General features: G+C 50.4%; 1 protein-coding gene across 1 annotated transcript in view; it reads right to left on the reverse strand.

Annotated features, from left to right (window-relative positions):
* nfia (nuclear factor I/A) overlaps positions 1 to 23,159 on the reverse strand; it is a 48,265-nt gene that overhangs the window by 20,135 nt on the left and 4,971 nt on the right. The window contains 1 exon segment of the mRNA XM_086047939.1: positions 11,350 to 11,878. Coding sequence (XP_085904065.1) covers positions 11,350 to 11,878 — 529 coding nt within the window.

A 23,159-nucleotide genomic window follows, 5' to 3' on the forward strand; every position in this document is an offset into this window, starting at 1 on the left:
CGTTGCTCACATGCACGATTCCCGCAAAGCTTGGCTGCGCTTGGCTGCGCTTGGCTGCGCTTGGCTGCGCTTGGCGGCGTCACCCGCAGGTCAGCCGCGCGATCACTTCACTTCAAACCACAAGTGGGCGCTAAATGATCTTTTTGCTTTTTTCGCCGCCCTCTCGTCGTGCTCTCTGCTCGGCCCATCGGAACCCGCGAGGCCACTTGAGGTCACGACCCGAGTACATGCCGGACTGGCGCCAAGAAACGCGCAAAGGTCAGCAGTCAAGGCGGCGACTCTTTCATTTGTTTCTGCCTTAGAGGCGGACAAACACACACGCGCGCACACACACGCACGCAAAGGCACAGGCACACTTACTAGCGTGCGCACACACACAAACAAACACAATACAAAAGTACGCGCACTTACTGACAAACACAAAAACAAAAGAACAAACACACATTTACACACACACATACACACCGATGCACACTCATACACACACAAAGGTATGCACACGCATTCACACCCCCTCACTGCTACGCTCACACAAACACACACACACAGGCACACACCTTTTCTCTCTGTGACTGGCACACACGGGCTCGTGCGCGCGCACGCACGCACACACGCACGCACGAACGCGTACTCCCCCGGCTGGCAACAAACAAGCAGCATGATGGCGTTGGCAAACATCAAACAGGAAGTTAATCCGGCGTCCTCGTTACTATTAATAAAAGCTACGAATTAAAAGACGGCGTCGCCTCCATCTGGCTCGCTCGTTCGTTACGTTCGACACGTCATCGCATCAACAAACTTTGAGTGACAGCCGGCGCAAGTGCGAGCGTGCGGGATGTCATCAGGAAGTTTTTTGACATAAAGTTTGGGTGAACGGGCAGCATGGAGGTCAAGGTGAAGCGTTGCAAGATGTGATTGGCGTTGAGATGTCAGCGCATCCCTGCCAGCATCGTGTGACATGTTAGCATGGTTAGCGTTGACTGTTAGCGCCACTAATGACCCTGCGAAAGACAATAGCAAACGTGTGCTTCTTCTCATTATCCATATTTCATGCAGACAGATGAACAAATTACATATTTATGCATTAGGAGATCAGGAGGGGGGCGGCAGTGGGGGAACGCAGGCAGGTACGTGGCTCCCATCTGTAGCGGCATCTGTACAGCAGGAGGGGCCCGTCGGGGCGGGGCGGGGCGTTAGTGCACCAAAAGTGCTCTCAAACCATCAAGTCAATGTCGACTCCAACATGAGAGCGAAGACGTGAGATTCGACTGTCACCCGACATACGAGACGTGTGAGAGTCGACTTCAGAGTCAAGCCCAATGTGAGACTCTCTTGAGTCAATGACATGAGAGCCAAGGGAGTCAAAAGCCCCATTGACTTCATTGACACGAGAATCAACTAGCGTGCCAAGAGTCAACAACGTGACAGCTAGGTGACTCAGTTAGGCCATGACATGAGAAGCAGGAGTCCAGCACATGACAGGGAGTCAACTACAACACGAGAAGCATGAGAATCACCATGAGATGAATCACCACGAGAGTCTGCCACCACCAGAGTCAAGCATGAGAGAGCCATGAGTCAACCACAAAATGTTGACATGAGAGCACCACGAGTCAGCGGCACCAATCGTCCACAACATGAAAGCCACAAGAGCCAACGAGATGAGTCAACTACGATATGAGAGGAACGTGTGTGCGAAAAATGTCAGAGCTAGACATGCGGCAATTATGTCAAAGCAAGCGTGAGAGTCAACCGCAACACAAAAGTCACCTGCCAAATGAGCATTGGAAGAGTCAAGCACGACGTTGATGTGAGAATCACGAGAGTCCATCGTGACATGAAAACTGGGAGAGTCAACCACAACATGAGAATCATGAGTCGACCTGTCAACGCGAGAATCACGAGAGTCTGTACGAACCATAAGAGTCAACCGTGACGTGAACACCGTCACAATCTACCGTGATGTGTCAATGGCAAGTGAGAACCGGGAGAGTCTACCGTCAATCGTCACATGAGAGTCAACTACAACACGTGTGTGCGTGTTGTGAATTTCTCCATTGTGGGACTAATCAAGTTGACGTTATGGGATATGCAGACATCTGAACACGCAGCGTTTGGTTGCCAGCACGGCTAGCGTGCGTCTTGAGGTGGCCGCTAACAACCTTACTGAGGATAAGGAGGCTGATCCTCCTCAAGGCGAGGCGCATTATTGTGGCGGGATTTGGAGATGCGGCTTCCTGTCTGCTTGGGGGGGGATTATGGCTGCTACAAGGGCGGGGCGAGGCCGGGCGGGGCCGGGCGGGGCCGGGCGGGGCCGGGCGGGGCGGCCACGTCGAAGGTTGAGTATGCTCAACGCTTACGCCATGATTGTGTTTAAAACAGGATGCTAATGCTAACGATGCTCGTTATGTTGTTTCACGTCACCTCCAGGTGGCGCCTGTCGCCACAAACGGATTCAACAATCGATTCAGCAACATTTCAATATCGACGCGTTGAAAATGGATATTTTCCGGTCCATCGTGAGTCTGCACGTGTCTTGCCCGGTTCGAGTTTGCTTGATGCAGCTTACAGCCAATCTACCTCCTGTCGGCATTCGCAATGTACTTCCTGTCAGCCGCACCACCCTAGCGCCATGTTGGACACGTCGGTGGGCTTGTTGTCGCAGTGCTGGGGGGAGGGGGGGGGCTCGTAAAGTGTCGGCGACGCTTGAACAAGTCAATGATGATGATGATGTGCTGCATCTTGAGATAAGAGCTGCATGGCAGGGAGTGTGTGTGTGTGTGTGTGTGTGTGTGTGTGCGCTTCATGGGGGGAGTCTGAGGCGGAGGGCGGGGCCGGCCCTCATTAACATTGGCGCGCTGCAGTGACTCAGCCCATTGGGGTGATGGAGACCACGGCCGGCTAACGACGGAAGCGGCCGTTTCTCACATGCCAGCTGACTTGTGAGACAAACGATGCGGAGCACTTAAGACGGCCCGCCGGCCGGCTCGCCGACGCTCTCGCGCGCTCGACAAAGCGCATCAGGCTCACCCCTTACATACATGGCCCGATTGATCTCGTTACCAAATCGATACGTGCAGGGGAGAAATATAATAGACTTGATGAACCCTGTGAGGTGAAGTTATTCAAATTCATTTTCAATTTCTTGCCTTCATTTGGGCCTTTTTTCGTTTTTTCAAAATATACTTCATTCTATTATAAGAAACCATTTCATATTTTCTACTGCATTCATTTGTATTTCCTTTTTATTCATGTTCCGATTTAAATCATTAGTCAATTTATGGTAATGAATAAATTAGTATTATTATTCAATTTGATGCATTTTTATGATACTATCTTGTCATTTATTGTTCATAAAATCAAACCTAGTAATCAATTTACATTTCATTAAAAGGTTTGTTGTTCATATTAAAGAATGCGGTTTAAAAATGAGAATCGATATTTTACCCAAATCAACAATTCCAAATATTTTACCGACACATTTGAACTTTTTGCAAAACGTTTTCTCATCTCCAAGTGAGCAATTCTCCAAAGTTGACCTGGAGCCTGTGGGCCACAGCGGATCAGGTCAAGTCCCGTTTTGCGACGGGAGGGGGCGGGGGGAGCCCGCAGGGGGGCCGACTGATGAGCGGCGACAGGTGCGACGTGGCCGACGCGCCGGCGGCAGATTGCGGGACAAAAGCCGATTTGAGGACGTCGACGTGGCCTTGGATCAACTTGGAGTGGCCACTCGTGAATAACCACGACCGACTTACACTTTGGACGTTATGCCTTACGATTGGACCAGCATACACACACGCATATACACATTTATATATATACATATTAATACTTTCTACACTCTGTGTTAGCGGCTGCTGTCACCTCAGCTGACTGCATGCACACACACACCCAGCTATGTACACACACATGCACACGCGTAGCTCTGCACCCATGTGACCCCCCCCCCCACAAAAGACCAAAGTGGGCCAGTGGTGCTCACATGTCCAGCAGCTAATTGGCAACATACAACCATACGCAATTGATCTGTAAACACAACACAAACCAGTGGAATCCGTTGAAGTGAATCCCCCCCCCACACACACCCATCAAAGCCCCCGGAAGCCCACTATGACTTTTTTCACTTCCTGTCCACAAACACGGCCACCTGCTGCGGGAACATTGATCCTCAGCGGCTGCACCGAAAAGCTATGGGATGCGTGCGAGCGAGCGAGCGAGCGACCCCATGACACACAACCAGTGAAGCGGACGCGCGCACACACAACAACACACACACATCCAGCGGCGCATTGACATCTGTGTTAGCCGTTAGCATCTTCAGAGCAATTAAAACAATCGATCGAGAGAGAGAGAGAGAGAACATCTCTTCCTGAGTGAGAGCTGCATCTAAATTATGAATACAACACGCGCACACACACACACACATGCACACGCTCACGCACGAGGCAGCTGCTTTTCATTCACAACTCAACAACGTTCTACATGTCAACTTTGACCTGAAAAGTGCATTACTAAACATCCAATCACAGCACTTCTACCGTGTTTGTGCATGTGTGCGTGCGTGCGTGCGTGTGTATGTTTTGTGGTGGTTGGCTGAGGACAATCAGTCAATAGTGTCTCATTAACCGCTGTGCACTCTGCTGCTGGTGTATACACACACACACACACACACACACACCCGCACACGCACACACACACGCACACGCAGATACACTTTTCCGTCCCACACACCAACGCGTTTGTGTGCGCGTGTGTACCCAGTCTCGCACACACGCAGGCTGACACTGTTACACAAACAAACACACACATTCGTACATAGATATTGACACACGCACACACGCACACATCCACACGCACACACATCGGTACTACAAGTGTTTTAAGAATTAAGGGAGGAGGGGATTGTAGCCCCCCAGGAGGAAAACGCTCCATGAAGTCGAATTCCTTCATCCTGTCGGGCTCTCAGGGAGAGAGAAGGGAGGTCTTACACGAGGGGGTGGGAGGTGGTGGGGGGGGGACTGCACACTGTCTGCTGTAGGCAATAGGATTTAGGAGGAGGTGGAGGTGGGCGGGGGGGGCTGAGAAGGTGAGGGGGGTTTTCATGTTGAAGTACTTCCTGTTGTGTGTTAGCCCTGTGGCGACTTAACTCCCCCCCCACAAGCCTTCCTGTTCTTTGACCCCCCCCCCCCTCTACTACCCCCCCCCCCCCCGCCCCCCCACCTCCCTGCATGGAGGAGGCCCACGCCGCAGCTCCTCCTAGCAAATTTCATCCACCGAGTCTTCCTGACACTTTTCATTTATGGCCGAGCGTCGCAGGCCAGCTGCAGCGTGCCAGCGCTTCAACTTGGGGACACGCACGCGCACGCGCACATAGTATGCCACTGAGTGGCGAAGTGTTTGCAAATGTTTGCAAATGAGGTGAATGTTGTTTTTTCGTTGGAGGTCGCAAATGTTCGGCAGACATTGGCAAACCGTTTTTCTTGTCACCCCAAATTGTTTTCCTCATATTCAACATTTCTTGCAGACTTTCTCTCCTGCTGACTTGTGTCAAGCATACGTGCACATGCACCGATCCCTGGTTTGTACATTTTGGGCCTTTTCGCTCCTTTTTTGACAACACTGTCACCTTGAATTTCCTCCATTTGCCGTTTCTATTATCGCTGCTGAAGTCAATAAACAAATCAAATCTTAAAGACAAAGTCAACCCAAACAGAATACGATCCACGCAGGCCCACGAGTTGAAACACGGCATTCTGATGAATATTGCCTTTGTGGAATATGAGCCCGTTTTTAGCCATCTCTGGGGGCGGCCGTTTTCTCACATTTCAGTCGACTTTAATGTTTACATGTTGAAAATGCAAAGAGTAAATGTTTATGTTTTTTATCAGAGTTGTGACGCAAAAAGTCAGAAGGAAGGATGAGGAGCGGGGAACCTTCCCATGGCTGGCGCTTGCCGAGTGTGTGTGTGTGTGCGTGCGTGTGTGTGCGTGTGCGTGTGTGTGTCCTCACAGGAACCACCTCACTGTGTGCGTGTGTGTCTAAAGTTTCCCAACTCAGCAGGAGAGAAAGCAGCCATAGGCTTTCCCTTCATATGGCGCCACTACTCTACCTATCTATCACGAACACACGCACACACACACGCACGCACACACACACGCACGCAGCCAGTCAGCGAGTGTGTCAGTAGCAAGCGTGCTGAATGAAGCATCGGCTATGGAGCGCTTTCTCAGGGACCTGACAGAACGTGCACGCATGCGCGTGTAGGCGTGGACTGTAAGTCAGACATGTGTGAGAATCAACAAACAGCTCACCGGTACACGATGTACACAAAAGTACACGATGCTGTTCAAAAGTCACAAACAGAACGAACCTGTGATACTTTCAATTGTGTGCGCGTGTGTGTGCGAAAGTGTGTGCGTGCCCACACACACGCACACGATCTTTGATGAATTGAAAGTCAATAGCGGATGTGTGAAAGTGTCAAAGGCAGTTTTAATCAGTCTTGGGGGGTTGGGCGGACGAGGGAGGGGCCAAATGGAAATGAAAGTCACGCTTGAGTTGGATGACGCCGCAAAACTCAACACAAAGTCTGGACGAGGAAGAGCAGTAGGAGGCAGATGAAGAGGAGGAGATACCATTGAAGTGCAATGGGACGGTGGGGGTTCTGAGGTGGGGGGGGGCAAGGGTTAAGAGCGCCTGCGGGCAACTAAGTGCGCACGTTCGTCCTAAAGTTCGTCAAAAGCCGGCGAGGTCACAACAAGGAAGGGCAAGGACGCAAGGAGGAAAGGAGATGAGGAAGGAGGGAAACAAGCCCCGCCCCTCCGCCGATGTCACCAGAGCATCAACACGTTATGCAAATGAGATGCAAAGCGGGCAAAAAGTCACTTGAGTCTGCAACCAAACAGACAGATGCGCTACTTTCTCTTTCATCCCTTCATCCTTGCTTGCAGCCTTTGTGCCGTCCTCGCATCCCTCGCATCCCTCCTTCCTTTTGCTTCCTTTGCCTTCCCTTCCTTCGCATGCCTTCATCCGGCCCTTCTTCCCTTTCTTCCTCCTTTCAGCCTCCCTCTCGTTTCCCGCCGTTCGTCCTTTCACATCCATCCTTCTGCTCCTCTTCCATCCATCGTTTTTCACCACAGATGAAGATGATGATGACGAGGACCAAGATGAAGATGATGACGATGATGAAGAGATGCCAGTGATAACAACGGCGATGACGTTGAAGTTGATGATGATGACGATTGTAAGGACAAAGATGCTGCCGCTGCCGCTGATGAAAAGGAAGACGGTGACGTTGCAAAAGACGACGACGATGAAGATGATGATGATGGCGTTTGATTCTGGTGAGCGGGCGACATTTCCCATGAGCCTCGGCGACTGTTGCCACCCTTTGCAGCAACTTGTTGAGGTTGAGGTGGCCGGCCAGCCGGCCGCAGCGCATTGTGGGGAATGCTGAAGTCGGCAGTCCTGCCCCCCAACCCCGCCTCTAACCATGCATCATGTTTACTGGCTGTCACTTCCTAAATTGTTCTTCCTGCGACCTGCGTCCCTCTGGGGGGGGGGCTGTCAGATGTCTCTTTTGAGTTGTGGGCTTGGAGGGGTCCTGAACGAAGAGTTCCTGACTCGAGGGGCGTGGGGATGTGGGGGCGGGGGCGGAGTGCGGTCGGCCCTAAGGTGTGTCTTTTCCTGTGGGGGTGTTGAGGTGGTCAAGTGCAGAAGTTAAGAAGACGTTTGAACTTGAAGACGATTAGCATATCACTCCCACCCCCCACCCCCGCACGCACTCACATTATTGCCCCGCCCCCTGCCATCACTGCTGCATCCTTGAAAGGCGGCGCTGACCTGAGGACGCGGGGGGCGGGGCCAAATGAATTGCTCTGCGGACCATTACGAGGAGGAGGAGGCGGGGGAGGACCATTACGACGAGGAGGACCTGTCCTACCTGCGCTGACTCAGCAGCTGCGCTCAGTCCATCCGTCTAATGGACGGAGACCCAATTTAATTAGCGGGAAGCCGCACTTTGTCTGCCTGTGTGCGCGCGTGCGTCTGTGTGCGTGTGTGCGTGTGCGCGCGTGCGTGCGAATGGGGGACGACCCCTGCTGTCCTTGCGTGGAAATCCTGTCCATCAGCAGGACATGTGTTTGTTTGTCTTCTAAAGTGCCACACACATGCGTGCGCGTGCGTATGGCGGGGGAGGCGTGTTCCTCGTCCGTGTGCAGCGCAGGCTGGGGGGGGGCGCGGTTCCATTCCCGCAAGGCCCCTGATTGGTTCTCAGAACTCTGCTTTTCCTTTTACGATGACAGGTGCATGATGGGAAACATCGGAGGATGACTTTTGAACATTAGACAGCCCCCCCCACCCCCCACCCTCCACCTGCTCCCCCCAATCAATAATTAAGAGCTAACATCTGACGAGCAGCTGCAGGCACACAACAACAACACAACAACAACAACACAACAATCAGCGTTTTGTGTCTTCTTTCACCTCCTGGATGCACGCCAAAGAATCCAGCACGCCCCCACCCCCAGCCCCCACCCACGCGGCCTCCCCAGCACCCCCCACGCATCAAACCACTTTTATTGGAAAGTCTTTGTGTTGAAGTCACTAAAGTTTGTGTTGACTGGAGTGAACTCAGTCCCACTTTGTGGAAAGGAAGCACAAGTTGACAGTCCACATTTCCTTCCTCGCAGCAACTGACCAACAATCAGCTGCGAGTGTGCGCGTGTGTCGCACCAGACACAACCGTGCCATGAAGTGTCTCAATGTGACGGCTGGCAAGCAGCAAGTGTAAGAGGAGACCACGCGCACGCACGGACGCACACACACACACACACACTCCAATAAGACTGATCACGTTAGCGACTTGCTAACGACGCCAACATCTGTCAGCATCCTTTTGTCCTCCACGCATGTTGTACAATGTTCTCAAATATCATATTGCGAAATATTTGTCCATCTTTGACGATATTTGACGAATGTTGTGTTGAATGTTGCGAGACGTCCTGGAACGTTCCTCACTGTTGCGCAAAGTCGGAAAATGCTGGAGCGCGTTTAACAAAGTCCCGAACGCTTCTCGTCGCAAAGACGATTTCGGTACATGCGGGTAGGAAAGGATTCAAGGAGGGCTGGATTTGAAAGTGGAACAATTCGGCCATGCGCAATAACACTCCACGTTTTGTCAAAATGGCCGACTCGTCTTGTCTCCGAAGAAAAGGACTTCCTTGGCGTTTTCCGCCTGTTCCGAAGATCCTCTGGATAAAATTTGGAGTTGTTTTTCAAATCAGCCTCGAAATTGACATGAACTTAGTAAGCTCTAAAAAAATGAGCTCAGAGATACAAAAGTTCAATTTCATTCAGTATTTCTTGGACGCACCGCTAGAGGGAGCCTGCGCACCCCTTGCAGCAGCCCCCTTCTCCAAGGTTGCAACACGTTGCACAACGTAAACAAACGGTTGCAAGAGGCGCCGCGAGCTTCGAGAATCTGGTCTTGAATGTTGGACAATGTGGCGGAGATTTCGGAGGACTTCCAGATGTCCTCAATGTTCCTGTCACCTAGCCTGACCCTCAGCCTGCATTCCGGTTTAGACGCTGAGCTGCTAACGAGCTTTGCGTTGTTTAGTCACCCTGTCAGACTCGTTTCCATCCAAGATTTAGGCTTTCCAATGGCGTCTTCAAGCCGGAGGTTAAGCTTCCAAATGACGGCTTATAGCCTGAGTTGGGCTTTTAAACAAGGGGGAGGGCATCAAGTTGGGGATCCAAGCGAGGGCCGGACTCGCGCGGCTTTCAAGCAAGGGTTCAAGTTAGCTTGTCAAGCCTGAGTTTGGGTTCCGAGCAAGGTTTGCGTCTTCGAATGAGGCTTGCAAGTCGGACTTGAGGCCTAGACTCTCAAATGTCGTCTTCCAGGTTTTCAAGTTTGGGCTTAAAAGCTGAGATCGGATTTGAAACAAGGGATCGGGATTCGAATTGAGCCTTCAAGGCAAGGGTGAGGTGAGGTTGCATTTTCCCACCTCAGCCCCTGTAGCCACGCCACCCCCCTCTACGTACGTGCGTGCTAACGACACACTCAAACAGACACAGGAGGCAGGTCGCGACCTGCACGTTTAACCTCTGACCTTTCAACACGCGTCACTGGATGACACATTCGCTGGCCTCCCACATCACAAGCTGAACTTTCACCCCTCGCTTGTCACCCGCACGCACGCACACTCACAGGTAACAATAAGGACATGGTTTCCGTGGCAACGACACCGACGCGGACAAACTTCCCGTTCGGCTTCCTGCGATGGTTTGACCGAGCATCAAACTCTCGTCGACGCAAATTCGTGGTTGCCATGACAACAGCAGTCACGTGAACCAACCCATCACAGTACGAAACAACCAAACACAGTTGCCATGACAACAACAGCACCACTAACAAATACGGCACTTTCTCCCGTAACGACAACGGCATCAAATCGTTTCCATGACAATATGATTCATGCTAACAAACTTACGACTGAAGGTAACAAAAGAAAACAACAACAAAAAAACACAGTTTCCACGACAACAACAGCAACACTAACAAACACGCCACTTTCTCACAACAGACAAAAATGAGCACGGCCTTCATGTGATGTAAAGTCGGAAAACCGCTGGCTGTCAATGAGCGACCGTCCATTCTCCAGAATAACACGCACTCGATTATTATTTAAGCCCCCCCGCCCACAGTCGCCCTTGAAAAGTTGAGGTGTTGAACACCCCCACAGCTCCCAACTTGCCGGGATCCACGCTGGAAAAGTTTTGTATCCACGTAAGTCATGAAGAGCGATCGGCATTTCTTGTGTCGAGAGAAGTTGTCGTAGCTTTCTAAGAGTTTGGCCTGTCAACACTCGGGGCCCTAATCGGAGCCGTCGCCGCTTCCTATCGCGAGACGCCGAGGCCGCCCGCCCGCACGATGACGCGTGAGCTCACAAAAACAGCACAATGTGCCAGATGTGAGCGTCGCGAAATGGCCACGTGGACGAAAAGACTTGCTTTGCAAAATGCTTCTGGGGAAGCCACTCGCCGAGCAGCCAAAATGAGCTTACTATATATCAATTTGGAACAGCATCATCATCATCACGCAATCAAAGTACACCTTTGTGACGAGCCCAATGAACCGCCAAATGTCAATACAATTTTTGGTACACTCCCCCTCGAAGGGTTTAGTTTGGCATAAAAACGCGTGTTATTCTGGAGAGATGTCAGTCGTCAGTTGACCCAAGCGAGGCCGCGGCGGAGGCAGGAGAGCGGCGTACGAGACGAGAGAGGAGGCGAGAGGGCCAGAGGGCCAGAGGGCCAGAGGGCGAGAGGGCGAGAGGGCGGACTGACCGGCGTGGACGAAGTAGGCCAGGTAGAGGTCCAGCTCCTTGACGGAGACGCCGATGTGGTGCGGCTGGACGCAGAGGCCCGGGTTGGCGCAGCGCGGCGACTTGACCAGGCGCTCGCCGTCGGTGCTCTCCAGGGGGACGCCCTTGAAGAGGATGACCATGACCAGGTCCAGGCGCCAGACCTTGTCGGCCTGCCGCAGACAGTCGATGCGGCGCATCTTGCCCTTCTGGTCGGGGTTGGAGAGCACGCAGCACGGCGCCTTCTTGGCCGTGACGGTCAGCACAAAGTCCTCGCGGAACTCGGGCCGGATGTCCTTGCGCAGCTTGGCCAGCAGGCGCGACGCCCACTTCTGCTTGACCTCGGGCTTCTCGCCCAGGAGCTCGTCTTTGACGGCGCGCTCCTCCTCCTTGGACATGCGCTTCTCGTGCTTCTTGAAGTACTTGCGCTTGCGCGCCTGCAGGTTGAACCACGTGTAGGCGAAGGCGCGCACGTGCGGCAGCAGCGCCTCGATGAACGGGTGGAACTCGTCCTGCGGAACACGCACAACAACACGTACGGTCAGTCGGTCATTTTCAAACGTTTCAAAGCCCCGATGCGCCGCCGTGATTCTCGCTAGCGGGATGCAGGCGCCCCCTTGCGGTACACCAAAGATTGACTTCATTCAATGCTCACCCTGTGCATCGGCTTACGTCGGCTTCAACTTTTGGTTTGTTTCGAATCCAGTACCGTGCATTTGTTGACTACATTATTGTATTTAGAGATGCAAAAATCAAGCGACGGTCAAATGAATCGCCGACTATTTCTGATTAATCGCTCATAGAGCTTCTTGAACCTAAACCTGTCCAAATCCTCAGCATTTCGGTCCCCAACGGTAAATCTTCGTGGATATTTGTCATCGTCTACGAAAGCAGACAGATTACCGTCAAAACAAGACATCTGCAAACAAGTGCTTTTATTTTGGAAACCACTCTGCGACATTTTGGCCCACGTCCTGACGGATGTTAGGGACCGCACCAGGAACGGAATCATCATCAATTCATGCTTTAAAAGACTCTCCTGTTTTCCCATCAAGTTTGTTTAGTATCCCATGTATGCTTACAATATCGTGGAGGTTGTGAAAGGTCAGTCGAAGCGCTCGAAAACGCTCGCTGCCACTGAAGGACCAAAGACTGAAAATGTCAACATGAGGAGCAGGAAAGAAGCTAACAGCGTTAGCATCGCAGCACCAGCTGCACACCCTTCTTCAGCGCCCCCCATCACAACAACCCCCCACCCCCACCCCTCCTCCCGTAGCGGGCCTCAATACGACACAACGACGCATTGTTCCCTGTTGGCCGAGATCCAAGCAGACGCGTTTGTCTCCCGAAATCCCACCGACCACCGACAACGTGCACGCTCGCATGCGTGTGTGTGTGTGTGTGTGTGTGCGTGCGCGAGTGTGTGTGAGTCTGAGGACACACACACACATTCCAACAGTGTGCGCTGCAGCGAGGATGTCGGTGGGAGCAACATTCCAACATTCCTGACGCTGCGGCGTTTCACTTCCTGACTCACGGCAAACTTTTTACACGACTGGTCGCCCAGGCAGGCCAGCCACCGTTTGTGCCATTTGCACCATTGCCATCCTTATTTGGACTTTCCCACAATTTGCACGTCCTGCCACACCACACGTGAAGACCACAAAAGGCCTTCTAGTCTACGGTGTGTTCAGTTGGGGTGTTTGTCTTAACACGCGCACATGCACTACGTTGCCCTCGGAAGCCGCAAGACGGGAAAAACGAGAGCTCAGCTCAGCGAGAAGGACGGGATTACGTTTTGCTTTTTCTTTGGCTCGGCTTCAGCGTCGACAGACAAACGGCGACGCTTAAAGTCAACAGATTGTGTGGTCTACATGGACAGGCAGTGGGTTGGCTGGTCGCCACACAACCAGGCCACACATACGGCCACAAACAATGACTGGATGTCAACATACGTACCTGTATATGTATATTATATATACATACATATATATACACACACATATATATATATATATATACATATACATATACATATACATATATATGCATATATAAATAGATAGATCGATATGTTGTTTTGTCCCAAGAAATTGAAGTTGATTTTGATTGTTTCCTTAATTGTTTGACGTCATAAATGAATTCAAGAATTTCCTAAAACAGGAGAGAAGACCACAACTTTCTTGGGAACATTCTGGACTTCATCTCCAAATCAGTGTGTTCATCGATAACACATGAACACACGCACACACACTCACGCTTAAGCACACACACGTATACACACAAATAGACCTGAAATGAAGTGCATGGATGTTTTCTTTTTTCCCTTTGTTGCTGCCATGTCTTCACCTCCTCTCACTAGTTTTTATTTTTATTTTTTATTGATTGATTTCCTTGTGCTCTCGCCTACACCCCCCCCCCCTCACACACACACAACCTCCCTGCTACCGTCACTATGACGACAGCATCACTTTTTGATTATTGCCAATCAATAAACATAATAAACAAATCATGTTAATTTTCCCTACAATTTTGACGGTTGTTTTGGTCAATAATAATAATTCAAATAATAATAATTGTGTATTTGTTCATTTGAAGTGGAACTGCCGACGGTGTTTACGTCAACAAATTCTTCTAATTTGGTCTTTTGATTAAGATTTTAAAAATCTTCGCCATTGAAGTCATTTGAACGAATTTACATAATTCCGAATTAACACGGTCTTAAGAATAGAATCATTTCTATGAATTAATATGTCGGCTATATTGCGTGTGCGTGCGCGCGTGTGTGTTGACTGGTTTCTGTTTAATATGTTCTAAAAATATGTTGTAATAATTGCCAGCAAGTCATTTTCAGCGCAACCTGCCGTGTTTCTCGTATATGATAACATGAAATGAGATTTTCAGATGAAAATAATAAATGAGATCCGACTGAATTTGAAACGCCGAGTGGCCGTCATATTTTCTTTTCTTTACCGTCTGATCATCGTGTAAATAATTATATTATGAATTACATCGATAATGACATGAATCATCCTGTTGATGGGTTTTGCACGCCCACGGAAAATAAACACATTTGATTTGATGTTAATTTGAAATCATTTCAACATCTGCAGGCCACTTTTTTTAACAAATCGTTACAATTCAAGAAATATGGACTTGCCTTGCGGTCTTCTTTCAAATTAAATTCAACATTAGCAACTTGATCGTTGTGGCAGATTAAGTTGCTTTGAGGAAAAGGTCCAGTTTTGAATTCAATTGCTGCCTTCGTCATGCAATGAACGATGTGTCGCACGCGTTCACGCGCACGCGCACGCGTCTCGGGGACAAGAGCACGTCAAGTCCAATGGCGGACGCACGCGCATGTGCGAACTTTGGCGAAGTTTTGCGTGTGTGTGTGTGTGTGTGAGTGTGTGCTCGCGCGCGCGTGTCACAACTTTGCCGAAGTGTGTCAACTTTGCGCGTGTGCGCGTGACGTACCTGCGTAAGACAAAGCGGCGAGTACATGACTGGTCCGCGTGCGCGCGCGCGTCCGTGGCTGCGTGGCCCGGTCCGGCTCCGGTGGGCGCGCGTGCGTGCGTGAGACGAAAACGATGCACGGACGAGCTGGGGGCGGGGGTCGCGGGGTTCGGGTGTGGGGTGGGGGGGGTGTAGCCCTCCAGTCGCCCCCCTCTTCTCACATTTCCGAGCAGGGGTGAACTCTGACCCCGCCTCGGGTTACACGCGCTCGGCGGACCTATTAGAGGCCCGCCGCCGCCGTCCGAGGAGCAACATGTCCCGAGTGCCGTCACAAGAGTCCAAAGTGTGGCGGGGGGGCCGGGGGGGTCCCGTCGACGACGAGCACGCGGGAGCCGAGGTCCCGCATGTCACCGATCCGCCCCGCGCTCCGCTGCGCTGCGCTGCGCTGCGCTGAGCTGAGCTGAGCTGAGCTGCGGCCGGCGCGCGTGTTGGCCCAACCGGGCGGCCGGGTTTGCCGCGCTGTGGCTCGGCCGCCGAGACTGGGAGCGCCCGCTGTCCTCTGTCCGCTGTCCGCTGTCCGCCGTCCGCCGTCGGGGGGCCGCCGTCAGCCGTCCGGAGGGGCTGGAGGAGGGCACGAAGAGCGACTCCTGTCCGCCCTCCCGCCGCCTGCCGCTCCGCTAACAGCACCACCAGCAACGCACCGGGATCGGCGCCTGTCCGGACCTGCGCGCTCGCTTGCTCTCTCGCTCGCTCGCTCGCTCGCTCCGACCGGACGAGCTGACTGAAGCCTCCGCGCGCGACCAACTCATCTCACACGCGTGCGCGCGCGCGTACTCACTCAGTTTATCGATCTCATGCGGGCGCGCGAGAGAGGTATGCTTATCTGCGTGTGCGCGCGCGCACGTGTGTGTGTGTGTGTGTGTGAGTGGGTGTGAAGTACTACACTTCAACTTTGACCTCCAGCATGAGCCGCTTCCATTCGAGGATGCAGTGTAGCGCATCACATTACAAATTTTGCTAATACTAATTGCATGAAACAAAAGTAATGTGACTTCAAGCTGATGAGCCACTTCCTGTTAACGCCCACTTGCGAGGTCATGTGACGCCACATATTAGCCGCGTCCGATCGCGTTTGTTGTTGCCAACCCACTTGATGGAGTCGCCTCATCCTATACCAGTACATCAACTACAAGATGAAGTCAACCAACAGCAACGAGAACAACTCCACTACGTCAGTCCACCAACAAGTAGATCAGCTACGTGACAAACCACACGCTTAGGACACAGTGGCATTGTGTCGAGCGCCATTTTTTTTCCTGTCATCCAATGAGAAGTCCCATCCGAGATGTCAAATCACGAATAACCTGAGATGGCCGCGGCCACGCAGGCAAGGCTGGGGCTACGCGCAGACGCCCGGGTGCTCCTCGCTCACCCGGCACAGGGACTGGACTAGCAATTGGCCCCTGGCGGCCGAAGCCCTCTAGAGGGCGGCCATCTTACGCTGCCACTGCTACTGACAATTTGTTGGCTTTTGGCTGCAAACACAGTTCTGAGTGCAGGTTTTAAGCTAGGATCCCCGTATGGAGTCATGAGAACGTCTCAAAGACCCAACTTACTGTTTTGCGCCAAGTAGATGATGTCGGTGTCGGGAATCGTGACTGACAGACACTAGCTTGACATTTCACTTCCAGATGGGCTTTGCTTTCATTTGATTGTTGATATTTCTGAAAACAGAATATTTCAAATTTGCATTCTTCCTGATGAAATATACATATAGCGCTTCTCCTAGGCTTCTCGGTACAAATGTACCAGACATGTATGCCATACACGGTGGCATTTTCGCCACAGAAAATGACGTGAAAACGCAGCGGAGAAAGCAATGTATTCAAGTTAGGCGGGCTTAGCGAGTGGCAATGCAAAATGGCCGCCACGGCTTCACTTCTCCCGACGCGAGTAAGCGTCATTTTTAGTCCATTCATGTACATGTGGGCGGGGCTTTGGCAACGGATGACCAATCGGATGTGAACCAAAACGTAAAAAGTCAGCGTGAGCGTTGCCTCGGCAACGAACAGAAGTTGGCACACATTTTGCCAAAAAGAGAGCGGAATGCAAACTGTGTGCCTGCATGCTTGTTTGTGTGTGCGTGTGTGTGTGTTGTAGGGTGGTTGTTGTAGTGGGGGTGGGTAGTGGAGGTGGAGGGGGGGGGGGCTCCACCTGCTCCCACTGAGGCGCTGCCAGGCTGGAGCCACGCCAACAGGACCAGCGGGCCTGAAGCCTCGCCAACATGGAAAGAGAGAGAGCGAGAGAGAGCAGAAACAAGGGCGAGGAAGACGAGGAGGAAGGCGAGGAAGAGAAATAAGGTCACACACCAGGAAACAAAAGTAAAAGTCAAAAACAACATGATTGACGCCTCAACTTCACATAGCATGCATGCATTCATGCAAACGCCAATGTCACACAGCACAATGCGCAAACGTGCAGAAACGTCTCACACACACGCACACACATGAAGACATACATCAACACAACTGTCGATACACACACATACACACACAGGAAGCAGTTGCAAGGCGCAAGCGCCGAACAGATGGCCTGGTGGAGAGGCCGGAACCCCCCCGAACAAGGCCCCCCCCCGACCGAATTTCATTGATGACACAGAGTGTGTGCATGTGTGTGTGTGAATACCCGTCACATATGTCCTCACGTAAACACACACCGAGGGAGTCGCACACAAAGTCAGCAGCAGCTTGCCCATGCTGGTATCATCATCGTCATCATCATCATCATCATCATCACCATCATCATTATTATCGTTATTATGTTTGATTTTGCAAACAAACAGATGGGCCTGACAGTCGTTCATAAAAAGATCATGAAAAAGGTTTAACTGTTTATTTGAAGAGTTACAATTTAAAAACTGAAGATTTTCATCTGAAAAATGTTTTTCCACAGAATAAAAAAAATCACCAGTTATCTGCTAAAATAATTGTTCATTTTACTCGTAATTTGCATTTTAATATTTAGAATGAATTTAAGAACAAATGATTCCATGAGTTAGGCCTAAAACAATACAAGATCATTAGGGGAAAAAAACAATCGACTAATTTTTGGAAATAATGGCGAAAAAACTGCAACAATTTATTGAGCTGACCTATGTTTTGTAAAATGAAATGGAAACGCTAGGTTTTAGAATTTTCTCATAAATGAACAAATATAGAAACCGAAAAGAACGCAACACAAAAGGATGTGACGATGGAACTGCATGATTGCAAACGGACTCCAAAGCACGTTTTGGCCTACGAACGGAGCACTTGTGTGATGTCACACACAACAAAAAACAAAAACATTGTTGGACAAATTGTCAAGTTGGAAGTCAAGCTGCTAGCACTTAGCTACACAAACGCACGCACGCACGCACGCACACACACGCAAACAGTAACAGACGGGCAGTCACTCCGCAATCACGTCGGAAGGCAGCAGAGGAAACCTGACAGATGTGAAAACGGGAAAACAAGGTGCGCGCACACGCACGCACAGCTGGAGACACACGCCTAAGCGCGCGCGCGCACACACGCACTCTCTCTTAAACACGCTTGCAGCTGGAGATGTACGCACACGTGCACACGCACGCATAAATGGAGACACACGCACGGGCAACACACACACACACACACATACACAGCTGGAGACGCACAAAATCACACTTACAGCTGGAAAAAAAGTACGCGCTCACACGCACACGCGCGCCGTCTCTCACACACCTTTACAGATGGTTATACATTCATGCACATATGCTTGCAGCTGCAGAAAAACACACAAACACACACACGAGTGGAAGGTGAAGCAGATTGTTGAAAATGTTGCAGCAGGTTGTATTGTCAGTCAAATGCGTCCCTCTTGTGGCCGCCTGTTGTCATTACAGCTTCTTTTTGAGCACGTCAGGGGTCACTCAGAGGTCAGCAACAGAGCAAGCCCGCTTGCAAGCGCAACATTTTATTATTTTTAAAAATCAAAAAAACGAATTAGTAACTAACTAGTTTTACATTTTTACGAATGATTTGAAGATGAAAATGTGTTTACAGTTCATTTGCTTTTGTTTTGTTTCTCATTATTCATTGCTCAAAAGTGAGTGAAATTCCATCTTTTGCAGTTATGGGCTCAACGTGTTTTCGTCTTCATTGTTTGAACGGATATTTCAAACCCGTCATTTATTGCTATTTGTTTAAGTGTTTTTGTTTGAATGTGTTGAAATGATTTCCTGATTGATGGATTCATTTAAACCCTTTGGTGAAGAGTTCTCTCAAAGTTACTGTGTTACCATGCTTCCAATAAGCGTGGCAACGGATGCCGCCCTAAGTTGAGCCAGCAGGCCTCCGTTGGGCCTCAGGGAGCGGCAAATAAAAAAAATGTAAGTGTACTCAAGTGCTGATACATACTCAGTATGACTATGAGTAGATGTGCTGGCAAGTTTCTTCAAGTTGCGAAATAAAATGTGCAAAGGTGGAAAAAGTACTCACATTCTACTTAAGTACAAGTACAGGGTGCAAAAAGTACTCTGGCAAAAGCAGAAGTACTGATTTAACTTAGTAAGAACAATTAACAAACTGTAAAATGTACTAAATCATTTCTTACTGCCCAAATACCCCTTTTGATAGCGTACAAATACCTGACAAGTCTACTTCAGTATTTGGTTACGCAAAGGTGAAGCAACTTCACGCTGTAAATGTGCAGCGGCGGGATGCTTGCGCGAGGCTGACGCGGAGGAGATTGATGAAGGCCACGAAGGAGGAGGATGGACCAAGATGAGGATGAAGGATGCCGGCAGAGCATGTGGGACACGGCGAGGTGACGGGAGAGGGCGCCACCGCTCCCGGGCAAGACGGACGAGCGCCCGGGCCGCACGCCACCACGCCAGCAAAAGGACCTCCTTCTCAACTCCTACCCTAAACCTTCCCACACCTCCACCACTCCACCAAGGTCATCTTCAAAGTCCTTCCTTCTCCTTCTCACAAGTCCACCCACTCCTCCCCAGACCTCCTTCTCCTCCTCTTCTGACTCCCGTTTGGAGCCACTTAAGCCCTTTCTACCCAAACACGTCAGCCACATCCGCCCTGCGCACGCACACACACGCGCGCAAACAGAAATTCTGGCCAGTGTGTGTGCGCGCGTGTGTGTGTGTGTAAATAGAAGAAGAAGTGGGTCAGAACTGATTTCCGCAGAGTTTAATGAGAAGCACATGGATTCATTCACAGACCCCCCACCTCCAGCCCTTCCTAAGTTCCCACCCGCCTTATGTACATCACTTTTTCCCCGCACCGCCACTCCCTCCTGACTTTCTGGCCAATGGTGACGGACTAACAATGCTAACCATTAGCACAGCACATGATGGTCAATAGGTTAACAATGCTCGCCATTCGCAAAGCACCTAACAGTCAACTGATCAGTCTCTTGTCAGTCCAAGGAGCCTCCGTTTGCCTTGTACAACTCATCAGCGCCACAATATCTTTCATGGCTGATATCGTCTCTAAACAAGTGCTACACATAGGCTTACCTTTAAATTTGTTGATTTGCCGAGAAGACACAAAGCTTCTGCTTTTCTCTTTTCTGATGGAAAAGACCTGGCGGAGGCGCTACTAGGTGATGTCTGCCATCTAGTGCTGAATGGTGTCATTACTTACAACTTAAAACTGATCAGGTATGGGCGAGGAAACAGTTCTGAAAAATTAATTGAGGGCCCTCTCCGTGTGTGGCCCAGAGGCCGCCGGTTGCCTATCCCTGATTTAACTCGCTCTCAGCATGCAAACAATGTTAGCCACTAGCTCAGTCAATCGTGTCAACAAGCGGTGATGTCACGGTCACGTGATCCCACCGAGACGGCGAGTGCCGCCTTTGTCTCCGGTCGGTGAGCAGATGTTCCTTGTTAACCCCGTTATTGGCGGTGCGAGCCAAGATGGAGGACACTTTGACGAGCGAAGGGCCGGTCCGATTGCTTCCTGCGAATTCCAAATAAATCCTAAAAGTCTTTTTTTTTTTTTTGTTTACGGCAGCGCAGGAGCGGGAAAAGGAACCCTCCAATAAATAAATAGCAGCACTCGCTGCAGGAAGTTCAGCCACTTCCCCCGCGGGTGCCTTTATTTTTATTAGCAACAGCAGAGATAGCAAGCACGTAGCTCCCCCAGATCACCCCCCTGTCCCTCCGGATGAAAAGTCTTTGAAGGAGTCTGGAACAATCCAGCATTAAATCACATGATGGCAAACGGCTACGGGCTTGCTTTTAACCCAGCATGTGAACAGTGAACATGCTCACAATGCTCGCTACTAGCTGCAGCAGTCGGACGGCGGCGAACGTACAAAGCAGCCAATCGGAAGCCTCTTTTTTTTAAATTTTTTTTTTGTCCGTGTGACACGACCAGTACATGCTGAACATGAAATGAGCTCACGAGCTGACGTGCTGACAGGCAGGCCGGCTATGAACCAAGTCTTCCCTCTGCTCCTTTTCATTTGATTTTTGTCTTTTCACGTAAACATATAAGTCACACATTGAAAAATATCCTGTACACGTATGATTGACTGCACCAGCCTGAAAATTGAAAACCAGCAAGAGCCAATCCGTTTTGGCCGTGTGACCGGCTGCCAACACGCTGACCTAGAAACGGGCTAACATGCTAAAAAGATGGTGAGCTCGGAAATAGAGAAGCTCGGCTAGAAGGTGGGGTATTAGAGGCTAGACAAGTGTGTGCGTGTGCGTGTGTGTGTGTGTTGAGGGGGGTCAGCAAAACAACAGGCTGCTGCTCTCAGCGGGGGTCCCAGGAAGGTTCATGTGTGGAGGTATCCATTGCATCCATTCCACTGCCTGCGCCGCGTCACCCGACACCGCCGACATGGAGCATCCGAGTGTGTGTGTTAGTGTGTGTGCGTGTGTGTAGAGGGGGCGAAGGGGTGCTGGCTCAGGTGCATTCAAAGACTGTGATGTCACCATCGCTGCAAAGTGGCCCGTCAACAAGGACCACAGAGCATGTTTGTTGACGTTTTAGTCGAAAGTTCCGTACGCGTTTTTAAGGCCCAAATAGCCCAAAAAGTGTTGTTCAGCTTGATCTCCAGCTATTGTTGAACACGTGCAAAGATGGCAAATTCAGGGCCAGAAAGTAAAAAGCCTGCCACAGTTTGTCTTGAGCCACAGGTGATTCTAATCAACTGAGTTGGTTGACCTGCCGGTTGAGTAGAAGCACCTGTGGCTCAAGCCAAACTGTGGCAGGCTTTTTTACTTTCTGCACCTGGATTCCCCATCTCTGAACACGTGTAAGCTAGCCTGCTAAACTGTCAGCTCACTGTTCAACTGGTGAGAAAACTGGCCTGCTGACTTGTAAGCTACGCTGAGCATAGCATAGCATAGCATTGGGGTGCAACGCCCCAATCCCAGTCTGAGAGTGGGAGCGTTCCGAGAGGCAGAGCGCGCTCCCTTCTATGAATGAACGAAAGCAGACGGTTTTTTTTTGATGTTGTTGTTGTTGTCGTGACTAGTGAGACTACTGCGGCCCTTTAAGTAATGCCGCTACACAGCCACAAACTTCAGAGAGACGAATAATAACTTAGATATTTGAGTTGTATTCACGGTACACGACTCATGAATGAGGTTGTTTAAATGTCCCGTCAGGCGGCAAGCCTCGAATCTTGCTTGTCCACTTTCCTTTGGTCCTGCCTGACGTTCTGTCCGCTGCGTGCCCCCTCATCTTAAATTACACAAGTTTTTTATCACACCTTTTACACCAAAATATATTATTTTCCCACCTTTTAATTTTCACTTTTAATCTTGTAAAAATTTAAATGATAAAAACACTTACTTAAAATCACGACTGACCTGTTCTCTGAATCTGAGCCGTGATTGGTCGTTGTGAGCAGTTGGTGGCATTTTCAGTCGACAGAAGACAAAATGGCCGCCCCCAGAGATGGCTAAAAACGAGTGCATTTTGCTGCTTAACTTATATTCCACAAAGGCAAAATGAATCAGAATGCCGTGTTTTACCTAGTGGGCCTGCTGGGAACATATTCTTGAGAAAAGTATGTTTGGGTTGACTTCCCCCTTTAAAGTGTCATTTTTGTATCATCATATTTAAAAATAAGTTAAATATTCTATTCCACCTTTATTCAATAAAACCCTGTGAATTTGTTGTTCGGCCTGGGGCCTGTGAATTTGTTGTTCAGCCTGATCCCCAGCTGAGCCTTGGCCTCCTTCGCACTGTTCACATCAGTCAATCTGCTCTCATTTTGTCATCCTGGCGCCCCAGAAAGACGACTCAGCCCAACACCCGTCTCAACTACAAGCTTGCTAAATTGTGA

The sequence above is a fragment of the Filicampus tigris genome, chromosome 12, assembly GCF_054856515.1.
Source record: "Filicampus tigris isolate MCC_2025a chromosome 12, RoL_Ftig_1.0, whole genome shotgun sequence".
NCBI lineage: Eukaryota > Metazoa > Chordata > Actinopteri > Syngnathiformes > Syngnathidae > Filicampus > Filicampus tigris.